The 27,340-nt window shown below is 54.3% G+C and overlaps 1 protein-coding gene and 1 long non-coding RNA gene across 4 annotated transcripts; one reads left to right on the top strand and one right to left on the bottom strand.

Annotated features, from left to right (window-relative positions):
• Window positions 1-16,471, top strand: LOC103349220 (uncharacterized). Of its 2 annotated transcripts, none has more exons than XR_011379563.1 (3): window positions 1-139; window positions 226-312; window positions 16,335-16,471. It is a non-coding gene; the product is annotated as an uncharacterized lncRNA (long non-coding RNA). The 2 variants fall into 2 exon arrangements; XR_011379564.1 differs by lacking the exon at window positions 16,335-16,471 and adding an exon at window positions 13,610-13,740.
• On the bottom strand, window positions 14,011-27,340 carry CSPG5 (chondroitin sulfate proteoglycan 5). Of its 2 annotated transcripts, none has more exons than XM_051852497.2 (5): window positions 27,108-27,340; window positions 25,542-26,568; window positions 22,351-22,539; window positions 20,381-20,537; window positions 14,011-14,531 (listed from the first exon to the last, which is right to left on the bottom strand). In XM_051852497.2, the coding sequence occupies exons 1-5, from the start codon at window positions 27,202-27,204 to the stop codon at window positions 14,370-14,372; spliced, it is 1,632 nt and encodes a 543-aa protein (XP_051708457.2). In that variant the 5' UTR covers window positions 27,205-27,340; the 3' UTR covers window positions 14,011-14,369. The 2 variants fall into 2 exon arrangements, with proteins under 2 accessions (XP_051708457.2, XP_051708458.2); XM_051852498.2 differs by having other exon boundaries at window positions 20,462-20,537.

Below are 27,340 nucleotides of genomic sequence, written 5' to 3'. Positions count from 1 at the left end.
CGAAGCGGTCGCCAGAGTAAAGACAAGCGGGACTCGGGGGCCGCCGCCTCCGAGAGGGCCCAATTAGAGCGGCGAGCAGTTCCCACCGGAGGCCCTGGCTGCCCCTCAAAGCGCGGCGCGGGCCGGCGGCAGTGGCTCTGTGAGTAACGGTGGCCTGGCCTCAGGAACCCCAGGGAGCACATGTGGGGCCAAGGGGGCAGGCGGCCAGCTCCCTTTCTTCCGCAGGGAAGGGCTGAGGGAGCCGGGCAAGAGCCCCCAGCGTCTGCAGGCACTGCGTCCCCGGCAGGGAAGACCGCACACATCCAGCAGCAGGTGAGGCTTTCACGGCTTCTTGAGATGTCTGCAAGGCCTCCACCAGGGGGCCCCAGACAGGGGGTGTCACAGGGCCCGAGATGGGCTCACTCCAGAGGCCCCCTTACATCCTGCATCCTATGGAAAGCTCAGCCCCTCCTCTGCTTGGGGTCATGGAGGCAGGCGATGCACTGTCCTGTCCTCAAGGAAACCAGAGTCCACCATACCTCTGCCTGTCCCTCTGTCCACCCACTTATCTGTCTGTCTGTCCATCCACCCAACAAAGATTGCAGCCTGCATCCCATGAGTGCCGGTTCAAGTCCCGGCTGCTCTACTTGCGATCCAGCTCTCTGCTATGGCCTGGGAAAGCAGTAGAGGATGGCCCAAGTGCTTGGGCCCCTGAATCAGTGTGGGAGACACGGAAGAAGCTCCTGGCTCCTGGCTTCGGATTGGCCCAGCTCTGGCCATTGCAGCCATTTGGGGAGTGAACCATTGGATGGAAGACCTCTCTGTCTGTCTTCTCTGTGTCTCTCTGTCCATCTCTCTTTCTCTGCCTCACTATAACATACCTTTCAAATAAATAAATAAATCTTAAAAAAAAAAAAAAAGGATTGCCATCTGCTGAGTACCCTGGGGCCTTGCAGTAACCGAGAGAACCGGGATCCCTGCCCTCAAAGTCTGTATTTGCCAGGAAAACTCACAGAGAGGCAGCAGAGGGGCCTGGGTCACTGACACTACACTCAGAAGCCCTGGGTTTGAACCTCAGCATGATATGCTTGCGACAGAAGAAACCAAAAATTTCTCCAGCAAACTTCCCTTTCAGCATCGCACACTCTTGATGAAAACCACTCACTGGGGAGGGGGCGAGGTCACCCCGGGAGCCCCAGGACCAGCAAAGTGGCTGTGGAACGGATCGCATGCTGGGAAGGATTGTAGACCCGCCACGACGGTGTCCTTGAGAACTTGCAATACACAGAGGGAGCCTTGAGATATTAGCTGTAGCTACATTGGAGGCACAAGTGCCTTGGGGCTGTTAGGTCCTTGCATGGTCTGGGGAGGGGGAGACAACAGTGCAGACACCAGATGCTGACAGGGAAGGGCTGCAGGTCATCGTCCTCGCTGGGGCTGTGCTACTGGACACAACCGCCACCAGCGGAAGCTGGGGTTTTCTATTTTATTATTATTATTATTATTTGACAGATAGAGCTAGACAGTGAGAGAGAGACACACACAGAGAGAAATGTCTTCCTTCCGTTGGTTCACCCCCAAATGGCTGCTACGGCCAGAACTACGCCGATCTGAAGCCAGGAGCCAGGTGCTTCTTCCTGGTCTCCCATGTGGGTACAGGGGCCCAAGCACTTGGGCCATCTTCTACTGCTTTCCCGGGCCACAGCAGAGAGCTGGACTGGAAGAGGAGCAACCAGGACTAGAACCCGGCGCCCATATGGGATGCCGGCGCTTCAGGTGGAAGATTAACCAAGTGAGCCACGGCGCTGGCCCCTGGGGGTTTTCATATTAAGCAAACTTCATTACATTGAAAGCCCGGTTCCTCAGATGCAATAGCCCTGTTCCAAATGTTCAACAGCAGTGGGTGGTGAGTGGCTGCTCCACTGGACAGCATAAATACAGAAGTCACAAAAAGGAAAACTGCCAGGGTTGTTCTATAGAAGCTACTAAAAGAATTTTAAATTGCAAATGGAGAATGGTGAGACACAATGGTAAATAATCATTTACTTTGTAAGCTGGGCAGTAGTGATGAAGAAAAGATTGAGATTTCTTTTTTTTTAAGATTTTTAAAAAAATTTTTTTGACAGGCAGAGTGGACAGTGAGAGAGAGACAGAGAGAAAGGTCTTCCTTTGCCGTTGGTTCACCTTCCAATGGCCGCCGCGGCCAGCGCGCTGAGGCTAGCACACCGCGCTGATCCGATGGCAGGAGCCAGAAAGAGTTACAGAGAGAGGAGAGGCAGAGAGAGAGAGAGAGAGAGAGAGAGCGAGCGAGCCATCTTCTATTGCTATCCTAGGCCATAGCAGACAGCTGGATCAGAAGTGGAGCAGCCGGGACTTGAACCAGTGTCCATATGGGATGCCTGCGCTTAAGGCCAGGGCACTAACCGGCTGTGCCACAGTGCCTGCCCCAAGATTGAGATTTCAACCTGAGACATGGACTTTCAAAGGGGATGGGTTAAACATATGTCCTTAGGTATCGGGCAGGGCTGCAGGGTGTTTTGATGCAGAACGTTAAAAACAGAAATTGAGAAAATCAATTGAAAACAGGGCAATAGGCTGGCACTGTGGCTTAGTGGATAAGGCTGCCGCCTGTAGTGCGGGCATCCCATATGGGTGCCAGTTCGTGTCCTGGCTGCTCCACTTCCGATCCAGCTCTCTGCTGTGGCCTGGGAAAGCAGTAGAAGCTGGCCCAAGTTCTTGGGCCCCTGCACCCAGGTGGGAGACCTGGAAGAAGCTCCTGGCTCCTGGCCTTGGGTTGGCGCAGCTCCAGCCATTGCAGCCATTTGGGGAGTGAACCAGCGGATGGAAGACCTGTTTCTCTCTGCCTCTGCTGTAACTCAGCCTTTCAAATAAATAAAATATATCTTGGCCGGCACCGCAGCTCACTAGGCTAATCCTCTGCCTGTGGCGCCGGCACCTCTTCCAGTCCAGCTTTCTGCTGTGGCCTGGGAAGGCAGTGGAGGATGGCCCAGGTCCTTGGGCCCTGCACCTGCAAGGGAGACCAGGAGGAGGCACCTGGCTCCTGGCTTGGATCAGCGTAGTTCCGGCTGTAGCGGCCATTTGGGGGGTGAACCAATGGAAGAAAGACCTTTCTGTCTCTCTCACTGTCTAACTCTGCCTGTCAAAAAAAAAAAAAAAAAAAAAAAAAAAAAAAAAAAAAAAGGATAAGAAAGCAGAAAATGAGGAACACAGAAGAAAGAGTACCTGGTGAGACTGAGATGCAAATCCACATTTCTCAGTAGCTGTAATGCTAATCCTTTCCAAGGGCACAGAGAATGTTAATATATGACCAAGAAAGCAAAGCAAATATTAAAAAATTTTAGAGGACTGAAATCGATTACATTTTTTTTTTTTTTTGCAAAAAGAATCATATTCCCAGACTGGCACAACCGCCCATGTACTCATCTACAGCAAAATGACACCGGAAAGGTGGACACAGGAAAGACAGCAGAACATTCACGCCGCGAGCACCAGCCAGAGGGAAGCTGCGGCAAGCAGGGCACCGTGAGACAAAGGGGCAGAGGTGACAGCAGATGCGGATGGTCACCTCCGACCGCTGCAGAAGTCCCACTCAGCAGGAAACAGAGCAATTCTAAATTTGTAACACAGGCTCCTATTTTAGAAAGCAAAAATGGATAAAACCCTAAGGTGAGACAGACAAATCCACAGCTGTTGTGGGAGTCATTTACCCCGTGTCTCTTCCTATCTATAGAGAAATCACAGAGATGTAGGAGACAGCGAGAGCAGGGGGAGCCCGCTTGACCTTGTGGACACACAGAGGACACAGCTTCTAACTGCAGGTGTTCCTCTTAAGCTTGCAGAAAGTGTTGACAAAATAGTGACCGTATGTGATCAACAAAGAAAACAGAGAGTGTTAAAAAGGTTGAAATAGAGTGTGTTCTTGAACCACAACACAGCTTAGTAGAACTCAATCACAGTTCAATATCAGACAATTCCTACAGGGTGGAAGGAAGGAAACAAACTTTTTTTTTTTTTTTTTGACAGGCAGAGTGGACAGTGAGAGAGAGAGAGACAGAGACAAAGGTCTTCCTTTTTCCGTTGGTTCACCCTCCAATGGCTGCTGCGGCCTCGCCGATCCGAAGCCAGAAGCCAGGCGCTTCCTCCTGGTCTCCCATGCTGGTGCAGGGCCCAAGGACCTGGGCCATCCTCCACTGCACTCCCGGGCCACAGCAGAGAGCTGGCCTGGAAGAGGGGCAACGGGGACAGAATCCGGGGTGCCGGCGCCGCAGGCGGAGGATTAGCCTAGTGAGCCGCGGTGCCAGACGGAAACAAACTTCTAATAACCCAAATGTCAATGAAGAGCTTGAAATACCGAACGGCAAAACAGGCGGAAGGACAGTGCGCCGCGCTCCACGCCCGCTAGGATGGGGACAGTAAGAGACCACGATGAAGAGTTACCCCAGGCCCAAGAGCAGGGACCACAGCTCCACACGGCAGCACGCACAGGGACGCGCACAGCCGTGGCATTCACAAAGGCAGAGTGGAAACAGCCCGCAGGCCTGTCGGTGGGTGGAGGCCTGAACGCAGGTGCTGGATCCACACCGTGGGGCACCATGCAGCAGCAGAGAGCAAGGGAGCACGGACTCACGCCGCAGCACGAGGGGCGTCACGCCGAGTCGAAGAAGCCGCTCAGAAAAATGCGGAGTATTCCATGATCCCGCTCACAGTGAACGTCCAGAAGAGGCAAATCCATAGAGACAGAGGCGAGAATTACTGGTTGCCAGGGGCTGGAGAAACGTGGAAAGAGGGCAGGGACATGGGGTTTTTCTTTTGGGATGATGAAAACGTTCTAAAATTGGGGTGCGTTTGACCCAGTAGTTACAGCGCCTCTTGGGAAGCCCGCAGCCCACATCAGAGTGCCTGGGGTCAGGTCCAGCTCCCTGCTAATGCTCAGCGTGGGAGGCGACATGTAATGGCTCAAGTGCTGGGGTCTCTGTCCCGCCTGGGAGACATGGACTGAGTCCTGGGCTCTTGGCATTAGCCTGGCCTAGCCCTGGCTCACTGTTGTGGGCTTGTGGCCAGTGAACCAGCAGAGGGGACAGGTTGATAGGTTGATCTCTCTCCCTCCCTCTCTCTCTCTCTCTCTCTCTCTCTCTTCCTTTCAAATAAATAAATAAATTTAACTTTTTGAAATCAGAAAATGCTCCAAACTGATTAATAGCTAAATAACTGTGAGTATATGAAGTGGCTTCAAAAGTTAATAGAAACATTTTTAAATGAATAAAGAAAATTCCTATTTATTTGTTTTTGCATACTTGAAAGGCAGAAAGACATAGACACAGAGAAATCTTCAACCTGCTGGTTTACCCCTACCCCCACCCCCCAAATACCAACAACAGCCAGGGCTGGGCCAAGCCAAAGCCAGAAGCCCAAAAACCCAATTCAAGTCTCCCATGTGGATGGTAAAGACTCAATTACTCGCGCCATCACCTGCTGCCTCCAAGGCGGTTCAGGCAGGAAGCAGGAGAGGAAGCACAGCCAGGACACACACCCAGGCACTCTGAAACGAATGCAGGTGTCCCAAGCTGGCTTCTTAACCAAAGTTGTACCAAAAATTCATATTTTTATTTCATATATGCAATATTCCAAATATACAATAGAGAAGATCAACAAACAGCCAAAACTTTTTTTTTTTTTTAAGACTACTGCAACTGGGGCCGGCACTGTGTGTAACAGATAAAGCTGCCACTTGCAGTGCCAACATCCCAGGTGGGCGCCAGTTCAAGTCCCGGCTGCTCTACTTCCAGTCCAGATCCCTGCTGGTGTGCCTGGGAAGGCAGTGGAGGATGGCCCAGGTGCTTGGGCACCTGCACCCATGTAGGAGACCTAGATGAGGCTCCTAGCTCCTGGATTTGGTGTGGCCCAGCCCTAGCCATTATGGCCATTTGGGGAGTGAACCGGTGGATGGAAGACCTGTCTCTCTGCCTCTGCTTCTGCCTCTGCCTCTCCCTCTCCCTCTCTGTAGCTCTGTATTTTTATAAGTAAATATAAATTATTTATTTATAAGTAAATAAAATCTTAAAAGAAAAAAAGACTACTGCAACTGATAAGTCTCTTGTGTGACTAATCAAGACAAATAAAGAAAGCACAAATAACCAATATCCATAATACAAGGAAGGGCATAATTGCAGCTTCTGTAGACACTACAATTACCAAAGGATATTACAAATACCTAGTATACCCAAATATAAAATTTTAGGTGAAAGGCACACATTTTCAGGAAAGTACAACTTACCCAAACTGAAATATAAATAGAAAACCTTAATAAGTCTATAACTATTAAGGAAGTTAAGTAAATCCGTAGGTAAGAAAACATTCCACAAAGAAACTCCAGGTCCAGATGGCCTTACCAGTATGTTCTGCACAGTCAAGGAAGAAATGGCATATTGAACAAACGCATCCACAGCATGTGAAGCGGTGCATCACTCAATACCCTTTATAAACTTGACACGACCTTGACACCAAACATCCGTCTTTGTCCCCCTGTACTTTGGGTACCCTCGTGTGCTCCAGGTTGGCTCCCCACCTCCCCCAAGCCTCTCCTGTACCTGGGACAAGCTCCTGGGCTGAGGAAAGAGCCTCGGCCAGGGTACTCGGCGCTGGCGGCCTGCGGGTGGGGTCGTGCGGGCCCTTCCCCTCCTCAGAACGTGTTACGTGGATATCATGACATGGGCAATGAGCTCCATGGGGCAGTGTTTGGTCCCTTCGGTTCATGGCTGTACGACTGAGGTCCGGATGGGCCTGTGGAAAGGTCAGGCTTTTCCAGTGGAGGAACCCTGGGCTTGGGATGGGCAGACCTTCCAGCTCCGAGTCTAGAGGCTAGTGCTGCTTTCGGAGCACAGGCTCTGCTTCTCACTTCGCTGAGTTGTATGAGACACGAGGAGATGCTCGGACGGGGCCTATGGTGTGAAGAGATGCACAGGAGAGGATACGGAAAAAGAAGTCTGGGCTCTGGGTTCTAATGTCTCCAGTGCTTTCTAGTCCCCAGCCTCAGGCCCCAGGACAAGGTGGTGTTGTGGATTGCATTGTGTTCCCCCAAAGACATGTTGGACTACTGACCCCCAATACTTGCAAAGGAAACCTCACTGGAAGTATAATTAAGATGATAAGGAGGCCAGTGCTGTGGTGTGCGGGTAAAGCTGCCTCCTGCAGTGCCGGCATCCCTTATGGGTGCCAGTTCTAGTCCTGGCTGCTCCACTTCCAATCCAGCTCTCTGCTGTGGCCTGGGAAAGCAGTGGAGGATGGCCCAAGTGCTTGGGCCCCTGTACTCACGTGGGAGACCCGGAAGAAGCTCCTGGCTCCTGGCTTCGGATTCGCGTAGCTCCGGCTGTTGAGGCCAACTGGGGAGTGAACCAGCGGATGGAAGACCTCTTTCTTTCTCTGCCTCTCCTTCTCTCTGTAACTCTGACTTTCAAATAAATAAATAAATAAATACTTTAAAAAAAAAAAGACAATTAGAATGGCCCTTCAACCCAATGACTCGTGAGAAGGCCACGTGATGACCGGGAGAAACAGACACACACAGAGTGCAGACTGAGGCAGAGGCAGCAACTGGAGTGAAGCAGCTCCCAGCCAAAGACTGCCCAGGGTGCTGGCAGCTACCAGAAGCTAGAAAGAAGCAAGGCGCTGTCCCTGGCGTGCATGGCCCTGCCGATACCTTGGCTTCACCCATGTGGCTTCCAGAACCATGAAGGTTAAATTCTGCTGCTTTAAGCCATTCCATCCGTGGTGATTTGTTAGGGCAGCCCCAGGTGTGGCGTCAGCACTGCACGGCATCTCTCCTACAAGGAACAGCCTCATCTGAGCTGCAAGACCAATGACTGCTTTCTCCACAGTGCCCAAGTGTCACACATTTTCTTTTTCTCTTTTTTTTTTTTTTTTTTTTTTTTTTTTTTTTTTATTTTTTGATAGGCAGAGTGGACAGTGAGAGAGAGAGACAGGTCTTCCCTTGCCGTTGGTTCACCCTCCAATGGCCGCCGCTGCAGCCGGCGCAGCGCGCTGATCCGATGGCAGGAGCCAGGAGCCAGGTGCTTTTTCCTGGTCTCCCATGGGGTGCAGGGCCCAAGCACCTGGGCCATCCTCCACTGCACTCCCTGGCCATAGCAGAGAGCTGGCCTGGAAGAGGGGCAACCGGGACAGAATCCGGCGCCCCGACCGGGACTAGAACCCGGTGTGCCGGCGCCGCAAGGTGGAGGATTAGCCTATTGAGCCACGGCGCCGGCTCTTCTTTTTCTCTTTTTTTATTTGACAGAGCTAGACAGTGAGAGAGAGAGAAAGGTCTTCCTTCCGTTGGTGTCACACATTTTCAGTTTGAGGAGGATGTGTGAGTAGGATGGACAAGGCCAGCAGAAGAGAAGGGACTGCTCAACTGATAGCATCAGGGTGAAGCAGAAGTGTCCCAGGAGGCGACCTCTGGGGACGGGGAAGGAGCGCTAACAGCAGAGCTGGGGGGGGGGGGCATGTCCTGGGGAAGCCACCAGCCAGCCCTGGGGATCAATGTCCCCAAGAAGCACAAGAACTGACAGGAAAGAGGACCAGCACAGGTAGAAACCAATTCAACCTATTCCAGTATTTCAGCCCCTTGCCCCTTCTTTGGGTCAGAGCCCTTGGCGACACCTGGGAACTCTTTTTTTTTTTTTTTAATTTTTTTTATTTTTTAACAGGCAGAGTGGACAGTGAGAGAGAGAGAGAGACAGAGAGAAAGGTCTTCCTTTGCCATTGGTTCACCCTCCAATGGCGCGCTGCGGCCGGCGCACTGCGCTGATCCGATGGCAGGAGCCAGGAGCCAGGTACTTCTCCTGGTCTCCCATGGGGTACAGGGCCCAAGCACCTGGGTCATCCTCCACTGCACTCCCGGGCCACAGCAGAGAGCTGGCCTGGAAGAGGGGCAACCGGGACAGAATCCGGTGCCCCAACCGGGACTAGAACCCGGGGTGCCGGCGCCGCTAGGCAGAGGATTAGCCTAGTGAGCCGCGGCACCGGCCTACATCTGGGAACTCTTCAACAGACCTGCACTGCCTCCTGCTCCCTCTGATCGGGGTTTTCCTCTCCCTCCTGCATGTGCTGTGAATGTAGGGCAGAGCCAAGAGCTTTGTTATACTCTCGAGGGAAAAACAACACAGAGCCCGATGCTAGTGAGCCCTTGTGGCTGGCTGGAAGGGATTCAGAACTTGGGCGGCACTTTCACACACAGCCCCTCCTGACAGAGCTTGCCCGTGCCTGCAGGGGCACTGATCCGTGAGACTGGTCCCCTAAACCAGAGAGCACGGGAAGGCCTGACAGAACCAGGCAGATCTCCACAAAGTGGATGGGGGATCTGGGTAGCAAACCACCGTAGGCACTCCCATGTGCAGCCACATCCATGGCAAAGAGCAGACCGGATTGCACATCTGGGCAAGAGGCCTGGGACAAACATCGGGGATTTCTCTACCAGGCTACAGGACTAGGCCAACTGACCAACTCTTCCACCAGGCAACCGAAAGCTGGACAAACAGCTGAAATGCATCAAACAGCTACCAAGCCCCTGAGGGATTCCTAGGCTGGCATCCTGGAGAGGACAGACTTCCAGACAGCTAAGCCCAGAATGTGGCACCATAAGTGCCCTGTGAAGAAGAGGTGATGGGCAGAATGAGCCGTGTTCCTCCAAGCCCTGAAGGGCTGGGTGTGCGGAGTAGGAGCATAGAGCCTACCAAATCCACTGGCTGTTTGGGGCTGTGACTCTAGAGGGCTTTTTACAGGGTTAGGGATGAATCAAATGCGAACCTTAGCTCTTACATGGTCTGATGGGTCTGTAGCTTGGGCTCAGATTCCATTTGGATGAATGCAACCCCATACCCATGGCACCTGAGAGAAGCAGCTAAAAACCCTCTCCAGGGGCTAGCATCATGGCACTGTGGGTTAAGCCACTGCTTGCTATGCTGGCATCCCATATTAGAGCACCGGTTCAAGTCTCAGCTGCTCTGCTTCCCCAGTCCAGCTCCGTGTTAAGACGCTTGGGAAAACAGATCCTGGCCTAAGTGCTCGGGCCTCTGCTCCCACATAGGAGACCCAGATAGAGCTCCAGGCTCCTGCTTTCAGCTTGCCCTAACCCTGGCCATTGCAGCCATTCGGGGAGTGAACCAATAGAGATGGAAGATCTCTCTCTCCCTCTGTCACTCCGCCTGTTAAATAAGTACAATAAATCTTAAAAATAAACCTCTCTAGGGGCTGGTGCCATGGTGCAGTGGGTTAATCCTCTGCCTGCAGTGCTGGCATCCCATATGGACACTGGTTCTAGACCCAGCTGCACCTCTTCCGATCCTGCTCTCTGCTATGGCCTGGGATAGCAGTAGAAGATGGCCCAGGTGTTTGGGCCCCTGCACCTGCATGGGAGACCGGGAAGAAGCTCTTGGCTCCTGGCTTCAGATCGGCGCAGCTCTGGCCATTGCGGCCATTTGGGGAGTGAATCAATGGAAGGGAGACTTTTCTCTCTGTCTCTTCCTCTCACTGTCTACCTCTCAAACAAATAAATAAATCTTAAAAAAAAAAAAAAAAAAAAAAAACCACTTTAGGCCGGCGCCGCGGCTCACTAGGCTAATCCTCTGCCTTGCGGCGCCGGCACACTGGGTTCTAGTCCCGGTCGGGGCGCCGGATTCTGTCCCGGTTGCCCCTCTTCCAGGCCAGCTCTCTGCTATGGCCAGGGAGTGCAGTGGAGGATGGCCCAAGTGCTTGGGCCCTGCACCCCATGGGAGACCAGGAGAAGTACCTGGCTCCTGCCATCGGATCAGCGCGGTGCGCCAGCTGCAGCGCGCCGGCCACGGCAGCCATTGGAGGGTGAACCAACGGCAAAGGAAGACCTTTCTCTCTGTCTCTCTCTCTCACTGTCCACTCTGCCTGTAAAAAAAAAAAAAAAAACTCTAGAGGAAAAAATTATACTATCCCTCAAAATATTTTTTTATTTTTTATTTTTAGTTTTTATTTTTTTGACAGGCAGAGTGGAAGTAGAGTATCTCTAACCTGAAAATTCACAGTATTCTAAAGTCTGAAACTTTTTGAATGGTGACATGACATACCAAGTGGAAACTTCTGCACTCGGATTCATGCAGCAGGCCACAGTAAAAATGCAGGTGCACTAAAAATTCTGTATAAATTACCTTCAGGCTATGTGTGTAAGGTGTATATGAATTTCTTGTTTAGACTTGGGTTCAATCCTCAAGATACCTCTTTACATATATTAAAATATTCCCAAATCCAAAGAAATGGCCCAAACATTTCTGGTCCCCAACATTTCTTTTTTCTAAAGATTTATTTATTTATCTGAAAGGCAGAGTTACAGAGAGGCAGAGGCAGAGACTCAGAGAGAGATCTTCCCTCCGCTGTTTCACTCCACAAATGGCTGCAATGACTGGAGCTGTGCAGATCTGAAGCCAGGAGCCTCTTCCACGTCTCCCACGTGGGTGCAGGGGCCCAAACACAGGGGCCTGCTTTCCCAGGCCATAGCAGAGAGCTGGATTTGGAGTGGAGCAGCCGAGACTTGAACTGGCGCCCCCATGGGATGCTGGCACTGCAGGCAGCAGCTTTACCCACTATGCCACAGCGTGGGCCTGTCTCCAGCATTTCTGATAAGGGATATGTAGCCTATACCGAGTCCAGCATGAAACATAAGACAGTGGAGCACACGTGAATATAACTCAGGGAGAACCAGCAGAAGTCAGACAGCAAACACACAGGGATTCAGTTACCGGAATTATGGAAGACTGAGCACAGGCAAGCATTTTAGAACCCCCACCCCCACCCTGCTGTGGGTAAATCTGGCTCCTGAATGCTCCCCTCTCTCCAGTCCAGCCCCGTTGCTTGTCTAGACTGTCACCATCCCTGTCCCCAGTGCACCTTCACCATCGTCCCGTGCTCTCTTGTCAGAAGACAGGTCTGACCCTGCTTCATTCCTGGGCTCAGTGGCATTCAGCAAGGTCCTCTGGCAGCTCACCCTCAATTGCCCTTTCTAACCTCTTCACCCAGGGCCCTGCACACACAATTCCTCCTCACAGAGCAACACTTGCCTGAGCATTCTGCCTTGCCTTGCACGGCTCTTCTCCCCGTCCAGCCTGGAAAATGCTTCCTCCTCTTTGAACATCCAGTTTCCAGGTGGGTGTTTGGCACAGTGGTGAGGATGCTACACCACACATCAAGTGCCTGGGTTTGTGTCCCAGCCCTAATCCTGAGTCCAGCTTGCTGCTAAGGCTTACTCTTGGAGGCAGCAGGCAATGGCTGCCCGTGTGGGAGACCCAGGTTGAATTCCTGACTCCGGCTTTGGCCACACTCAGCCCTTGCTGGAACAGGCATCTGGGGAATGGATCAGCAGATGGGGGAGCCCTCTTGCTCTCTTTCAAATAAAAAGAATAAACTTTTTTTTTTTAATTTTGACAGGCAGAGTGGACAGTGAGAGAGAGAGACAGAGAGAAAGGTCTTCCTTTTTCCATTGGTTCACCCTCCAATGGCCGCTGAGGCAGGCGCATCGTGCTGATCCGAAGCCAGGAGCCAGGTGCTTCTCCTGGTCTCCCATGGGGTGCAGGGCCCAAGCACTTGGGCCATCCTCCACTGCCTTCCCGGGCCACAGCAGAGAGCTGGCCTGGAAGAGGGGCAACTGGGGCAGAATCCGGTGCCCCAACCGGGACTAGAACCCGGTGTGCCAGCGCCGCAAGGCGGAGGATTAGCCTATTGAGCCACAGTGCCGGCCAAGAATAAACTTTTAAAAAGTCCAATTTCAGACTCCTTTGAAGCTCTGAACTTTTCTTTTCTTTTTTTTTTTTTTTTTGACAGGCAGAGTGGACAGTGAGAGAGAGACAGAAAGGTCTTCCTTTGCCGTTGGTTCACCCTCCAATGGCCGCCGCGGCGGGCGCGCTGCGGCCGGCGCACCACGCTGATCCGATGGCAGGAGCCAGGTGCTTTTCCTGGTCTCCCATGGGGTGCAGGGCCCAAGCACCTGGGCCATCCTCCACTGCACTCCCTGGCCACAGCAGAGGGCTGGCCTGGAAGAGGGGCAACCGGGACAGAATCCAGCGCCCCGACCGGGACTAGAACCCGGTGTGCCGGCGCCGCAAGGTGGAGGATTAGCCTAGTGAGCCACGGCGCCGGCCTGAACTTTTATTTTTAAAGATTTGTTTTTGGGGGGGCTGGTGCTGTGTTGTAACAGGTAAAGCCACCACCTGCAAGGCTAGCCAGTATTCTATATGGGTGCCAGTTCAAGGCCCAGCTGCTCCACTCTGATCAGCTAGCTCCCCAGGGTGTGCATGAGCAGGAAGCTCGAATCAGAAGTGGAGCCCAGACTTGAACCCAGTTTCCTGATCCGAATGTGGGCATTGCAAATGGCACCTTAAGCACTGTGCCAAACTCCCAGCCCGCAAGCTCTGACCCTGCAAGTCCAACTCCTCTGACTTTGCACACACCGTATTGTTACTTGTTTAAAAGTTTGTTTCTCAAGTGGACTGGTAATTTCTTGAGGATGGGGATCTATTATACATCTAGTAGTCTTGGCACAGTGCCTGGCTCGGATACATGTTTATGAAAGAAGAACTGCATATCCTTCTAACAGGTGAGAGAAGCTATTACGGACTGAATTTTGCCCTCGCCATTCAAGGTGACTGCTGGAGACAGGGCTAAGGCAGCAGGAGGTGATAAGGATCAGTGTCCTGTCAGGAAGGGGAAGCGACACCAGCAAGCTTGCTCTCCTCCGTGCACAGAGAAGGCACGTGAGGACGCTTCGAGGACACAGCTGCTCCAGGGCCTCCAGAGCCCGGGGAGGCCTCGTGCGGAAACCAGCCTGCCGGCACCCTGACCCCGGACTTCAGTCATGTTGTGTTATGGCTGCCCCACTAACACACCATTTCCGAGGTTCCTGACACGTACAAGTGCACATCTTCAAGGAAGCGAGGGATTCAACTTCAGTAAGACTGGGGAGGGCCCGGACACAGCGGCATTAAGAAAATGGATAGCTTTTTAAAAAGTTTTATTTCAATAACTTTTTTTTTTACTGGTATTTCAAAAAAAGGTGGGTCAAAGTACCAAAAAAAAGGTCAGTTGAATAACAGCATAGGTTTAGAAATCACAGCCGCAGAAGCAATGTACAGACAGCACAGACAAAACAACCCAGTGTATGCAATTCTGTTCCATTTCTTTGCTTATTTTAAGTGTTTTTTTTTCCCCTCCTGTACAAAATACATCAATGCATGCCATGAGACCAGAAAAAGAAAGGAGTTTAACAAATGGTTACAAGAAATAGACTCTGTACAGAGGAGCACGCCATCCTTCCCCCGCCCCCCACCCCGGGTGCCTCTCTCCCCGCTCTGTCTGCTTTAGGTTAAGTTGTTCTGAAGACAGTTCACCTCCAAGTCCGCCTGGTCACCTTTGCCACCCTCAAGCTTGGGCGACATGGAGTTCTGGACGTTAAACGACTCCTCCTCTTTCAGGCAGGACTTGAGGGCTTCCTGGATTTTGTGGGGGGCACTGGGATCATCCTGGAAGGGGAAACAAGCAGGGGAGGAGACAATGGGACAGCAATCAAATAATAACCTAGGTTTTCTTTTTTCAAGATTTATTTTATTTGAAAGGCAGACTGACAGAGAAACAGAGACAGTCAGACAGACAGACAGACAGACACAGAGAGAAACAGGTCTTCTATCTGCTGGTTCACTTTCCAAATGGCCACAGTGGCTGGGGCCGGGCCAGGCTGAAGCCAGGAGCCTGGAACTCCATCTGGGTTTCCCACGTGAGTGTCAGAGGCCCACGTACTACTGCAAACTTCCACTGCTTTCCAGGCACATTAGCAGGAAGCTGGCTCAGAAGTGGAGCAGCCAGCACTTAAACCAGCACCCCAATACGGGACGCCAACGTGCCCCAACCTCGGTTATCCATCTGGGTCAAAGAAACCGTAACTGAAACAAGTTCTAAGACTTGAATGAAAAACTAACCACGGTAGTGCATCAGCAGCTACTTCTAGGAAAGTCTTCCTTAGAAGCAATGCCAGATAAAGATGAAAAGTTGACGGTGATCAGATTACAAATACTGTTAATTTGGGCCAGTCCAAGATTCTCTCTGGACAGAGACTGGGGACAAACACTCCCTTTAGTACCCTGCCCCAGCACCTCCCAAGGCTCAGGCATGAATGAGCTCTTCTCGGCTCTCCATCCTGCTGGGTTCAACTCTGACAAAAACATCTTGGTCAGGGGTAGGTGACTGGCCTAGCAGTGAAGATGCTCACGTCTCGTGTAGCAGAACTTCGATTCAACACCTAGCTCCAGCTCCCGACTCCAACTCACTGCTAACACAGGCCCTGGGAGCCAGCAGGCGACGGCTCAAGTGCCTGGGCTCCTGTCACCCACGTGGGCTTTCTGGATTGAGTCCCTGACCCCCAGTTTTGGCTCCGGCCAGGGGTTGTTGTGAGCATTTATTAAGTGAACCACAGGGATGAGGTCTGTCTCTTAAAAACAAACAAACAGAACAGAACAAAACAAAAACCACCCGGAAACATCTGGGTCAAGGGAGACATCTTGTCAGTGCACACAGTGGGGCACCCAGCGGACTAAAGTCAAGTGCAGAGCGGCTCTAGACAAAGCTAGGGCTCCCGTCCCCACAGCAACTGCGTGTCCTCTGAGCCTCTTGCCGTCAGAGCCGCACCTGCCGAAAGACGCTAACAACAACCGGTGCTTTCTCAGTCGAAGCCCAGATGAGTTCAGCTGCTTCCACTATCCGCATGCTGACCACGGCAGGTGATCCCCACAGCTGGTTCTCAGCCCACTCTCCTGGGTCCCCACGCCCTGCTGCCTGCAGCCCAAGGACATTGCCTGTTCCAGGACTGCAGGAAGCCCCACTCCAGCACACAGACCTCCGATCCCACATTCGGGGCACGTGGAGAACTTGCAGGGCAACACCTGCCTTCCTCTTCCCTGAGGACCACCTGATGGGATGACAGCCGTGGTCCCAGTTCTTTCTCTGGGGCCCAAAATCGTGTCCTAAGTGCCCGGAACTCCTCTGGGTTTGTGTGACCGCTCAGGCGGATGAAGGATGGGGTACGCCCACCTGCCTACGAGTTCAGGCTGCTCTTGCTTTAGCCACTTCCCGCATTCAGGACAACAACCATGGGCGAGCCGGTGCGTTCCTGTCTGTGCTGCCCAATAGTTGACCCCTAATAGCACGAGGTTAGGGTAGTGGTGAGTTGGAAAGGAAGTAGGGAAGGACCCAGGCTGTTCAGACAGGAGGCGAGGAAGCGTCCACAAGTTCTCTAAGTGTAGAAATCACTGTCACCTGCTTTCTGCCCCCAGCCTCACCCAAAACCTCTCCAGCGGCTCAGACCCAGCAGAGACTTAATGCAGAGCTTCAAAGGCTGCAGGCATGATTTACAAACAGGGGAGCAAAGGGCTGCTGTTTCCAACGAGACAAGAGGAAGTGGACTCCGCGGAGCACTGAGGCAGACTCTAGACACGGCAGCGCACGCAGCCTGCAGGAGCACTGTTAGCAGAACCACTGAACTGGGCGGGGAGGACTCTGAGTCGTGCCAGAACCTGGTCATGGCAAGAGCAGGCTCACCTGCCTCCCATGGGATGCAGCCTGCTTCCGTATTTCTAAGGTAATCTTCCCCGCACCACCTCCCAGGTCACATACTGTTTGGGGCATACAGGGGAACGGGAACATTCCCCCCACCACTGTAGGGAAAAGCACACTGAGTGATGCCTTTAGATTTGACGTCAGAGCTGTGATGCCATGAAGGTGGATAAAGGACCATGGGATTTACCGATGAGAAACTGCTTTTGGGGCCAAGCAGCGGGAGGAGCACACCCTAAGGTGATTGGAGGTGTACAAACAGTGGTGGAGGCAGAACCGGTGAGGGAGAGCTGCTACACTGTATGTCCCTGCATTTGATCCCGGTAAGCCCAGGGCTGCTGAATCCTGCAGCAGAGGGCCCATCTGCTGGGACTTGGCAGAGTACCTGGTCCCAAGGGGGCTGGGCTGATGTCTGGCGGAAGCCCCAGGAACCGCTATGGACCGCTCCTAGTGTCTGCCCCAGCCATATGGGGACCCTTCCACCCAGGGTAACGGGGGCTCAGACCTGGATTCCCAGGTTTCCAGATGCAAACCTCTACCGGAAGGGGAACGGCAGACAGTGCTTTGTCAAATACACCTAAAAGCAGATTCTGGAAAGTACATAGGAAAAACAAACAAACAAACAAGCAAACAAACAAAACCCATAAAAACCCCACACCACTAACGGACAGTCTGGAGAAGTTCTAGGGATAAAGAGAAATAGCAGGAGGCCCGCCACCTCTCGGGAAGACTCAAGCCATCCAGGACTCTGCAGCTGGACTGTGTCCAGCTTCCCTCACTCTCACCTGCCTCCCAGGCTACAGGAAACACTTCTGCACTGACTCAGCGGGTGGCCCACAAGCTCAACCCACGGCCCAGAGAGCAGCAGCCGAGCAGGAGGAAGGAGCTGGAGGGACACAGATTCCAAAATCTGACCCCTGCCCTGCCACCGACCTGGAACAGCAGATTCTTTTGTTTGAAATCTTTTTCACGGGGTGGCCGGTAGAGATTAATCCAGTGGGGTAGGAAAATGACCCACTCAATCTACTTATGTAAAAGAAATAATTCCTCTGTTAAAATGAATAGGCTTCTCCAAAATTTCAGGGAACCCCAATGCCAATAAGGAATTTGAGGGGTGAAGGGAGAGGGTGGGGCAGAGGCCAAAGTGCAGGCTCCACTCTGACGCCCTCGTTTCCTGGCTCGCCTTGAAGCTTTCTCACTCCGTGCTCTGCTGCACACATGGAAGGCGGGCGGGACTTCACTTCACCGTGAAGTGGCAACCGTGTTGACTGCCAGTGCCCAGGAGATGTTGAATATGACTAATTGTGACCTTAAGGCTAGGTGCGAGAATTGGAGATGAAGGCAGAAAGTCCTGCAGAACACGCGACGCTGGGCAGGACAGCCATCGACAGGTGCTTTACAGGGGGGAAGGGCAGTGCCTTTGGGCAGAAGCTGAGGGGCAGATGCCGGCTGGAAGTGACTCTCAGGAGAGCATCAGCCCCTGCCTGTGCCACTTCTCTGAGTGCTGCCCAGACAACCCCACAGCCCCTTCTCAGGCTGAGTCTGCCACGGTTGACCACTCGCGGCTCTGCTCTGTTCTCGGGCTTGCCGTATTCTGCACTCAGGGGCATGCTAGCTTCCATGCACAGGCGCCTGGGTTCCATGCAGAGCCTCCCAGTGGCTCGTGCAACCCAGCCCTCCGGGAGGGGCTCTTCCCCACCCTCCCACTTTCGTGAGGTGCCAGGGGGGCATGGCCAGAAACTGTCCTAAGGATGCTGGTACTCTGCCAGGCCACGTGGCCAGAACTGTCTGTGGACAGCGGGTGCTCTGGCTGTAGGAACCACCCTGCAGCCCACACGTATAAGCTGGCAGGTCTGAGAGTGGGACTGAGAGGCCCGGTGCAAACCGTCTGTCACCAGGCAGGGCCCAACACAGCGTGGCTGAATGCAGGCCTGACCTCATAGGGCTGGATCAGGTGAAACGCAGGACCCTACCCTGCCCTCGAGGGGCTCACATCCTTGTGCGTTGATTGATGTGGTCACCGGTCATAAAGTCTGTGAGATACCTTGTTTCCGTGGTTATGAGGTCAAGCTTATTAATCTCTGGGGACATACCAAGTGCAATAACCTGCTCTTTCCCCACCCTTTGTATCAAAGATTTTAAAATATTAATGAGTTTACTTCTCATTTCACGCTGGCCGTGATCCCTGTACTCCTCCTCCGCCAAGCCAAGTTTTCCTTTTCTGGAGTTTGGTGAACAAGGCCACATGTACTGTTACTCTCTTTCCCCTTCTGGTGCAACAGTTTCTCCACCAATAAAAAGATGATTGGAGGGGGTGGGGTGGGGATGGACTGGCTCGGGGCAGCTGGGAAAGCCACTGCCTGTGATGCAGGCATCCCCAGTGGGGGCCAGTTCATGCACATCTCAGCTGCTCCACTTTCCATCCAGCTCCCTGCTAACGGCCTGGGGAAAGCAGTGGAAGATGGCCCAGGTGTTTGCGCTCCTTGCCACCCATGTGGGAGATCCAGATGAATGGACCAACCCTCACTATGGCAGCTATCTAGGGGGTGAACCAGCAGACGGAAGATGTCTCTGTAACTCTTTTAGGGGAATAACTAGGAAAGAAAAAACAAAGACGACAGTGGGCAGGACCTGTACTGTCCAATGGTAAGCACTAGCCACGTGCCAAGAGCTTCACAGCCACGTGCAGCTGGCGGCAGCTGTGGGAGACGGTGAAGATTTTTCTTTTTTAAAAAGATTATTTGAAAGGCAGAGTTATGTGGAGTTCCATCTGCTGGCTCACTCCCTAAATGGCCACAACAGCCAGGGCTGTGCCCAGCCAGAGCCAGAAGCTAGGAGCTTCCTTCAGGTCTCCCATGTGGGTGCAGGGGCCCCAAGTACTTGGGCTACCCTCCACTGCTTTCCCAGTAAAAATTTAGAACAAAATCCCACTGGATGGCACCAGTCTGGACTGTTAAGGTCCCTATGAGCTCTGATCTTCTGCTGTCCATTATTTCAAAGAACTTCTTTAAAATGTTTCTTTAAACTCTACTGCTTCAGTCTGAAGTCTCTGTTTAATAATCACTTGGGGAATAATGCATTTACCTGGAGGCATGGAGCCTGCATTGTGTGAATTCTTGGAGTTGAATGTGCCATGACTTGGGGCTTGTACGGTTTCTGCTTTGTTTTCAAATTATCTGACAATATCCAGTATTTTATTGATCAGTACGATCCAGGCAACACACTGGGCCAAAATCTTCAAGAAAAGTCTATTGGGAGCTTCCGCTGGGGTCAGTGGGTATTTCTGAGCCCATCCTCCTGACGAGAGAATGTCTCCTAGCCTTACGGTTCCACCAGTATTTCGTGCTCACTCAGCCCTCACCTGCTAGTTTCTGCGGCCCTCAAGGGACATCAGGACCCAGAGGTTTTTCCACCCATCCCAAAAAGCAACCACCACTGGCTTCAATGACCATCAAGAAATTCCCCAGCAAAGAAAGCAGCATCTTGCTCCCTGATGGGGAAAGTAAGAGACTTCACAGTCAGACTTCTAAGGTGCACATGGAGCTAAACACCCCAAGCCATCCTAGCAAAAAGGTTGTCCAGCCCCTGTAGCTGCTCATCGAAGAACTGATGGATGGCCAAGGGCTTCTTCCCACCTTCGCTGCCCCACCCAAGCGCCCTAAGCTGACCTTCAGGCACCCTGCAGATGTCACACTCAGAACCAGACCAGAGACACAGGCTGGGGGCTGAGGCATGCATGAGGGGAGATGTGAAGAAGACCAGTTACCTGACAGAGAGCGTTATCATAGTGAGCCAGGGCCCGGGCATGCGGGGAGGGAGTACGGGGGGTGTCGCAGAGTTTCCTTACATTTGGGTGAGAGCCCTCAGCAATGGTAGAGAGGGAGAAGTTATCGTTGTGCAGCTCGGATGGGGTCCGGAATTTGCTGGGTAGAGTGGAAGAGAGAATGGAAAAAGCAAGTGAAATGATTGTGGTAAAACCTAGCAAAGGTAGTTAACACCTCGGCTTTGTGGGTCAACTCTTCTGTTTAACCAAAGGCCACAGAGGAAGAAGATGCGCCGTTACTTGATGTACCATTAAGAGGGAAGCTTCCGCCACTTAAACCACGATTCGGTGGCTTCCTGTCACCTGGGATTTTTTAACTACACACTGGAAGCCACTCATTTAGACTCTGGATAAAGAACTGACAACGATATGAACAGCTATGACCCACGCCTGTGCGTGCCAGGCAATGCCAACTACATCGTGTCTACCATCTGGCCAACACTGCTTGTAAGGCGCCAGCGACATAATCCAATTGCAGAAATGTTAACAAGTGAAAAAAATAGGTATCTTAGAATCAATAAAGTGCAGCAACATCTGCAGTGTGCTGGGTACATGGCAGCATCGTTGCGGTGGTAAGCACGCACGGGAAAGGAACGAAGGTGTGCGGAGAAAGGAGGCGGCCACATCCTGCGGAAGCCAGAGGGGAGGCCCTCTGGCCACAGCTCCTGCTGCTCCTTTCTCTCCCCCACGGTCAGCAGCAGCTGCCCTGATTTAGGTGGTCCTTTCACCCTGTCCCCTGCACATCCCTGCTCACCCACCCCTTTGGTATACGAGTGAGGAGCCAAGGGTCCTGGCTCGTGACTCTCTGCAGCCCCCGCCTCAGTGCACACGCACAATGGCGAGGCCCCCCCAGCCCCCCCAGCCCCACAGCCGTTAGCTGGGAGGCTGCAGACAGCCGCCTGTGCCTGCACACCCTGAGCTTCTACCAGCAAAGGAGCAACAGATGGTGTTTTGTCCTCTTCTCGGGATGCAGGCACAGTCCTTCAGTCCCACTCACTGCAGGGAGCCTCAGGTCAGGGGGAGGGGACTAAGGGGGCAGCAGATTGAAAGGGAGTGGGGATACTTCTGCATAAATTGGCTCTTGAGTCTTGAACTCCAATTTCTTCCTTTTGTGACTTCTGTGATACTTCAGAAAGGTTTTTTTTTGTTTTTTTTTACTTCTCTGGGTGACAAGAGTGATTCTTTCATAGTATGTAAGGTCACAACAGACTTAAAGGTAAGTGCTCACTGACTCTCACAGGCACCCAACAGGCACTGCTCAGCTAAAGGCAGAGCGGAAATGAGATTCCATTATCTCCACAGGGCTCTTGAAATCCAGAGTGGAAGCAGCTCACCCTCCTCCACCCAATGCCAACTGCTACTCAGAGGAGAGCTGAAGGGTTCCTTAAGTTCCTTGCAGTTCTGTTTGGACCAAGCGTTGCCTAGCTCTGAAAAAGCCATGCAGTGTGGTGCTAACCCTTTCTCTCACCATTCGCTGAGGGGGAGCTGACTTGCGAGAGATGGGGTGCTGCATGCGAATCCACTGGCCACGAGCTGCCAGCGACCAGTGATGCAGGCACAGCCAGGTGGGAGCAGGCAGCTGCAGCAGGACAGAACTTACTTGCGGGTTAGGGCTTGGAGTTGCTATCTGCTGGCTGCTCTTGCTTTAAGGACCCTCTATCCTTGTGCAGGGCTGGGGAGGGTGGAAGGGAACACTCCCTGGACGGGGGGCTGTGTGCCACAGGGGCGGCTTCACCTCTGCTGCAATTCCAGCATGTTCTGTGTAGGGATGGACACGCTTGATAAGCTTTTGCTCTTCAGCAGGGACAAAACAGCTAGGGACGGAGAGTGAGAGCCAGGAACCCTCAGGACAACATCCCCCGGCCAGGGGCCGGGCTGCCTCCTGCCGAGAGAGGCCATGGGCCCAGACTCACTTGGTTCTTCGCAGCTTGGTGTTCTCCGTCTTGAGCAGGTACAGCTTCTTGGCAAAGAACACCGTCATCATGAAGAGCAGGAGTAGCACCAGGGCGGCCGAGCCGACGGCCACGCACATCACCTGGAAGTCGGTGATGATGGACTCGCAGCGCATGCCCTTGTGCCAGATGTAGTCCTGCGTGTTGCACCTGCAGCAGCGACAGTGTGAGACCCAAGACATGGGGTGCGCAGCCACAGCAATGCCCTGGGCCCCGTTCCCTGACCCCAATGTGCACTTCAACAGTCTGTTCCTAAAACCACTTAGAGGAACTACAATGCCTCAGATCTGTCGGGACCTCCCAGCTGGCATCCCTGCCCCATCCCTACAGACGTTCGATGGAGTGGGCCCAGGCAGCCCTGATGCCCATGGTATTAATGAGGTAGCCATGTTGCGAGAGGCTGAGAGAACTGCTCAAAGTGACATGAATATGAAGTGACTAAGGAGCTTCAGTGAGCTCAGTCACAGCATTCTCTCGGGCCCATCCCTGCCCTGGGCTCTGCATGAAAGACAGAGGAGCAATGAGATGAGTAAGAGCTCTGGCTACAAAGTTCCAGGACCCGTCCTGCATGTGAGAACCTCTCTTGTTGCCTGCACCTCATCTAGCTCACGTGGCTAACCAGACACTGAGAAAAAAAATGAAGGGACAGACAAGGACAAACACGGACGCAGATGCATATTCTTCTCCTAGCTCTGCAGCCTCCAGTGACCTGCCCGCAAAGCTTCCTGTCCCGTTACTACGAGAAAGCACTGTCACGCGAGCATAGTGAGAGTCAGCCCTCGGGGTGGGTCTGAGTCGCTTTGTTGAGTGACTTTCTCCTGCCCTTGGGGACGTTCCCAGGCTCCAACTCTTCCAATGACATGGCTGTTTCCATGGGAACCAGGCTGCTTCAAAGAGGAAAGACATGGAAGGATGCAGAGGCAAGCAGAGGAGGGTCAATGACAGAGAGAAAGGGGTCCAGGGTTGGGGGCACAGAGCGCCGGCTACCCCACCTCCAGAACAGGGTGAGGAGACACAGCGAAGCAGGAATGCTTTGTCTTCTCCACTGAACCTCTGCAGTCACAGGGAGACTGTGTGTGGAAGGCTGCCAAGGAATGCAGACCCCTCCACGTGGGGCTCTCTCACCCAGTGTCCTGGAGAAGTGAAGCCACAGCTCCGTGCGTTTCCCTGCAGTGGGTCAGGGTGACGGAGACAAAGGCGTGCTGCAGCCTGCAAGCACAGGCTCAGCAGTGTCCTGTGAGTGGAATGCAAAAGCAGCTTTCAGGCCGCACGTGGCCAGGCCTGGGCACACACAGCCAGGGGAGGCAGCTGGCAGGGAGGCCCACATGTGATCCTGGGATGGGCCCTGAGCTTCGGGAGCCACTGTGGCCCTGCGGGGAAGCTCTCCTGAGGCAGTGACAGACTGCTGGGCCCAGGGGCAGCAGAGCCAGGTGGCCGAGTGAGGCGGGCAAGCGTACCTTTCTACTGGGAAATTCCCCGAGGGCTCCAGGTGCTTCTGGGAGCTTCTGCAGCCCTCCAGAGGTGGCAGGGGCTCTGGTGTTCTTATGCTGATGGGAGCTCACTTTGGAGGTGCAAAGCCCAGGCCTCCAACAGTAGGCAAGGTGATGATTTTACACAGGGCTCTGAGGCTGAAATCAGCCCCAAAGGTCCCAGGCCTCAGTCTGAAGGGTGAAACCACAGGGCTCCCCCTGATTTCTAGGGCTCCTTCATCAACTGGTGAGGCCTCATCATCCTCCTTTCTTAACCGCAGAACCTCCTCCTGGCAGTGGTTACACGCGATTTGTGACCTTAACGTCATGATCACTACAGAAAAGAACCTCTTGGGCAGGAATTGCAGCCTAAGCTTCAATGTCAAGGGTACAACATTCACTGCTCTCCGGGTTGTTCTCCTAGTAGAACATCAAGAGCCAAGGAACTTGAACTGTTCATGTGCCTCCAACAAGAACAAGAAAAAGCAGTCATGGAGACAGAGAGAGCGAGCGAGCGAGTGAGCGAGAGAGCGCATGCTGGAGAGCAGAAATGCCCCTCCCAGGGTCAAGGGAAACAAGTCTCAGAGGAGCCCTCAGCTTCACTTCCGTGCCCTGGGACAGACAAGCAGACCACCTGTACCCGGAGGTTCTCACAGAGAAAGGAGCTGAGCTGCCCTGTAGGGAAGTGCCTCCCTGGGAGGGCAAGAGTGGGTGAACGGGGCAATGAACAGCGAGCGAGGTGCGGTGTACTGGCTGCAGGCTACCCAAGTCTTTGAAGCATCTTGAACTTGGTGTCCCACAACAGATAGCAAGGAGCCACCAGTCACAGTCGGGAAACACCCCCCACACCTGCGAGCAGGGGAGGGCGCTCAGCTCCAGCTCACCTATCAGAGCGGCTGCTCCCAGAGGTCCTCCCTCTGACTTCCCCTGCTCACCTCTCCCGTGGGGCCCTGGGCCTTCCTCCGACTGCCCACACAGTGGGAAGGGTGTGCCTCGTGCTGTGTCTCTTACAGAGCAGGGTTGTGGGCCTGCTTCTTCTGTAGTGCTGCTCTCTCCAACAGAACCCTCAGGAAGTCCCTGCATTTGGTCTTTGGAATGGAGTAGTTTGGATGGGACCAGCGCTGTGGCACAGCAGGGTAAAAGTCCTGGCCTGAAGCGCTGGCATCCCATATGGGCACCGGTTCTAGTCCTGGCTGCCCCTCTTCCAATCCAGCTCTCTGCTATGGCCTGGGAAAGCAGCAGAAGATGGCCCAAGTCCTTGGGTCCCTGCACCCATGTGGGAGACCCAGAAGAAGCTCCTGGCTCCTGGCTTCAGATCAGTGCAGCTCCGGCTGTTGCAGCCATCTGGGGAGTGAACCAGTGGATGGAAGACTCTCCGTCTCTACCTCTCTCTGTTAACTCTTTCAAATAAATAAATCTTCAAAAAAAAAAATAATAAAAAAGAATGGAGTAGTTTGGTTATGGACACAACACTCAACACTTAGAGGAAAAACAAGATCTTAACTCTGAGGAAGCTTGCTAGCGACGAGGTCACAAGAAGTGATGTCCTGAGTGCGTCCTGACTACCAACTGGGAGACTGATGGACGGGTGACCTGTTAGCCTTTGCGCCTGTCACATTCCCCTCTCTGTCCACTCTTCAGGTGCTTTTACGAGCCCCATGCACCTGCCTGGCCCAACCTTACCTGCAGAAGGCCCCTATGTTCTCCACCAGGTAGCACTGGCCGCCATTGTGGCAGTAGCTCGGGAAGAGGTCGCACACCGACCGGCAGGAGCCATTTTGCCGCACAAAGCCGCTGCGGCACTTGGTGCTGTTTCCACCGGACGCCAGGTCCCGGCCTGGTTCTCCTGGGCGGGGCCTGAGGGCGATGCTGCTGCCAGGGACCAACCCCAGAGTGTGCCCTGGACCAGGCTTCTGCGTGGGCACTACCAGATCATTTTCATCTCCCAGGTCACCACCACCCACTGCATCCTTGTCATCTTCCTCCTCCTCTTCCTCTTCCTCCAAGTCATCATAGAAAGATGTGGTGGGGTAGAAATCAGATTCATCAAAGGGGGTGAAGTCGTCGTACAAGTCAAGCAGGCTCCAGGAAGGGGCCTCCCCGTCAGTGTCAGGGTGGTTCTCTGAGGTTCCTGGTGACCCCGGAAAGCTCCCCAGGTCGGCACCACGACCCTCACCATCCAGTCCTTCAAAGTAGTCGATGTCAATTATATCTGAGGCAGGCTGGGGCTCTTGCGTACCCTGAAAGGGGTAGGTGGGCTCAGACCCTTGAGGGTCGGGTGTGCTGCCCCCCAGGTTCAGCCAAACCTCCAAGGGGCTCTCCTTGGGGAGTTCCGGGTCTGGACTCAGCTTGTCGCGGGGGGTTGGGGAAGGTGGTCCGCTGACCTCTGGAGTCTCAGGGGTGGTGGGGGGCATTGCAGACTGACCGAGGGCCTCCTGGGGAGCCTGGAGCGTAGCCGGGATGGCCTGGGCGTCGCCACTGCCCATGTCTATGGTCCCTCCGCCCAGACCCGGGCTGTCAACCTCCAGCCAGGCGGTGCCGGTCACTGCAGCCGACGCCTCCAGCGTCTCCTCAGGCGTCGCCGCGCCCAACTCAGGCTCCTTCCCGGCAGCTGGCGGGCCGGCCTCGTCCTGCGTGGCATTGGCACGCGACTCCTGGGCCAGGCCGGTCTTCAGCTCCTTGGCCTCGACCGCGCTGCCAGCCTCACGCGCTGTGGGCGGGAAGGCGAGGGGCAGGGCGTCAGGCAGTCGCGCGGAGTCCCGCCCCCGGCCACTCTCCAAGGCCGAGGTCAAGCCTTGGCCACGCCCCCTTTCGCCCCGTCCCGACCCCCCCATCCCGGGAACACCCGCAGACCAACATCTTCCCTGCCACCCGACAGGCCCAGGCCCGGCGGACCCTAGCCCACCCAAAATCTCACCCCCCAAGGCCCCACCCTGATCATGCAGCCACAACTCCCACCACCTCCAGCCCCGCCCCCAAGTCTCGCGCAGGCCCCGCCCACAGGCCCCGCCCCCACGGACCCCTTCTCCGGCCCCGCACAGCGGTTCCTGCGCCCGGGTCGCGGCTGCCCTCCGCCGGGCGCCCCCCAGGCTCCCGCTCGGTCCGCGCTTCTTGCCCACCCGCCGCCGCAAGGCAGTGCCCCGCCCCCTGACCGCCGCGCGCGGCTCCACCTGTGCCCGACGCCGGCAAGACCCCGGCCCGGGGTGGGGCGCGAGGGCAGCCCGGGCCCCGGCCGCGGTCTGTACCTACCGGGCACGGCCCCCGCGGCGAGGACCAGCGCGGCCCCCAGAAACAGCAGCATTAGCGGCGGTCCCCGGCCCGGGCCCCCGCCCCCGGCTCGGCCCATGGCGCGGAGCACCGGCCGCGGTGCGCGGTCCCCGCGCTGGCTGCGCCGCCGGCTCGCCCAGCCGCCGCGCCTCCCCCCCGTGTTGCGGCCGCCTCAGCCCGCGGTGGGCAGCACGAGCAGCCGCCCGAGCCGCATG

Source organism: Oryctolagus cuniculus, chromosome 10 (assembly GCF_964237555.1).
Source record: "Oryctolagus cuniculus chromosome 10, mOryCun1.1, whole genome shotgun sequence".
Taxonomy (NCBI): Eukaryota; Metazoa; Chordata; class Mammalia; order Lagomorpha; family Leporidae; genus Oryctolagus; species Oryctolagus cuniculus.
Note: the sequence above shows the minus strand (reverse complement) of the source record. Positions and strands in the feature narration are given on the sequence as shown.

What these genes read in the sequence shown, in the direction of transcription:
- CSPG5 (XM_051852497.2), bottom strand. Translation starts at nt 27,204, where the DNA reads ATGGGCCGAGCCGGGGGCGGGGGCCCGGGCCGGGGACCGCCGCTAATG. An exon ending in AACATAGGGGCCTTCTGCAG is followed by an intron (nt 22,540 to 25,541) that starts GTAAGGTTGGGC and finishes TCGCTGCTGCAG; the next exon opens with GTGCAACACGCAGGACTACA. An exon ending in ACCAAGCTGCGAAGAACCAA is followed by an intron (nt 20,538 to 22,350) that starts GTGAGTCTGGGC and finishes CACTCTACCCAG; the next exon opens with CAAATTCCGGACCCCATCCG.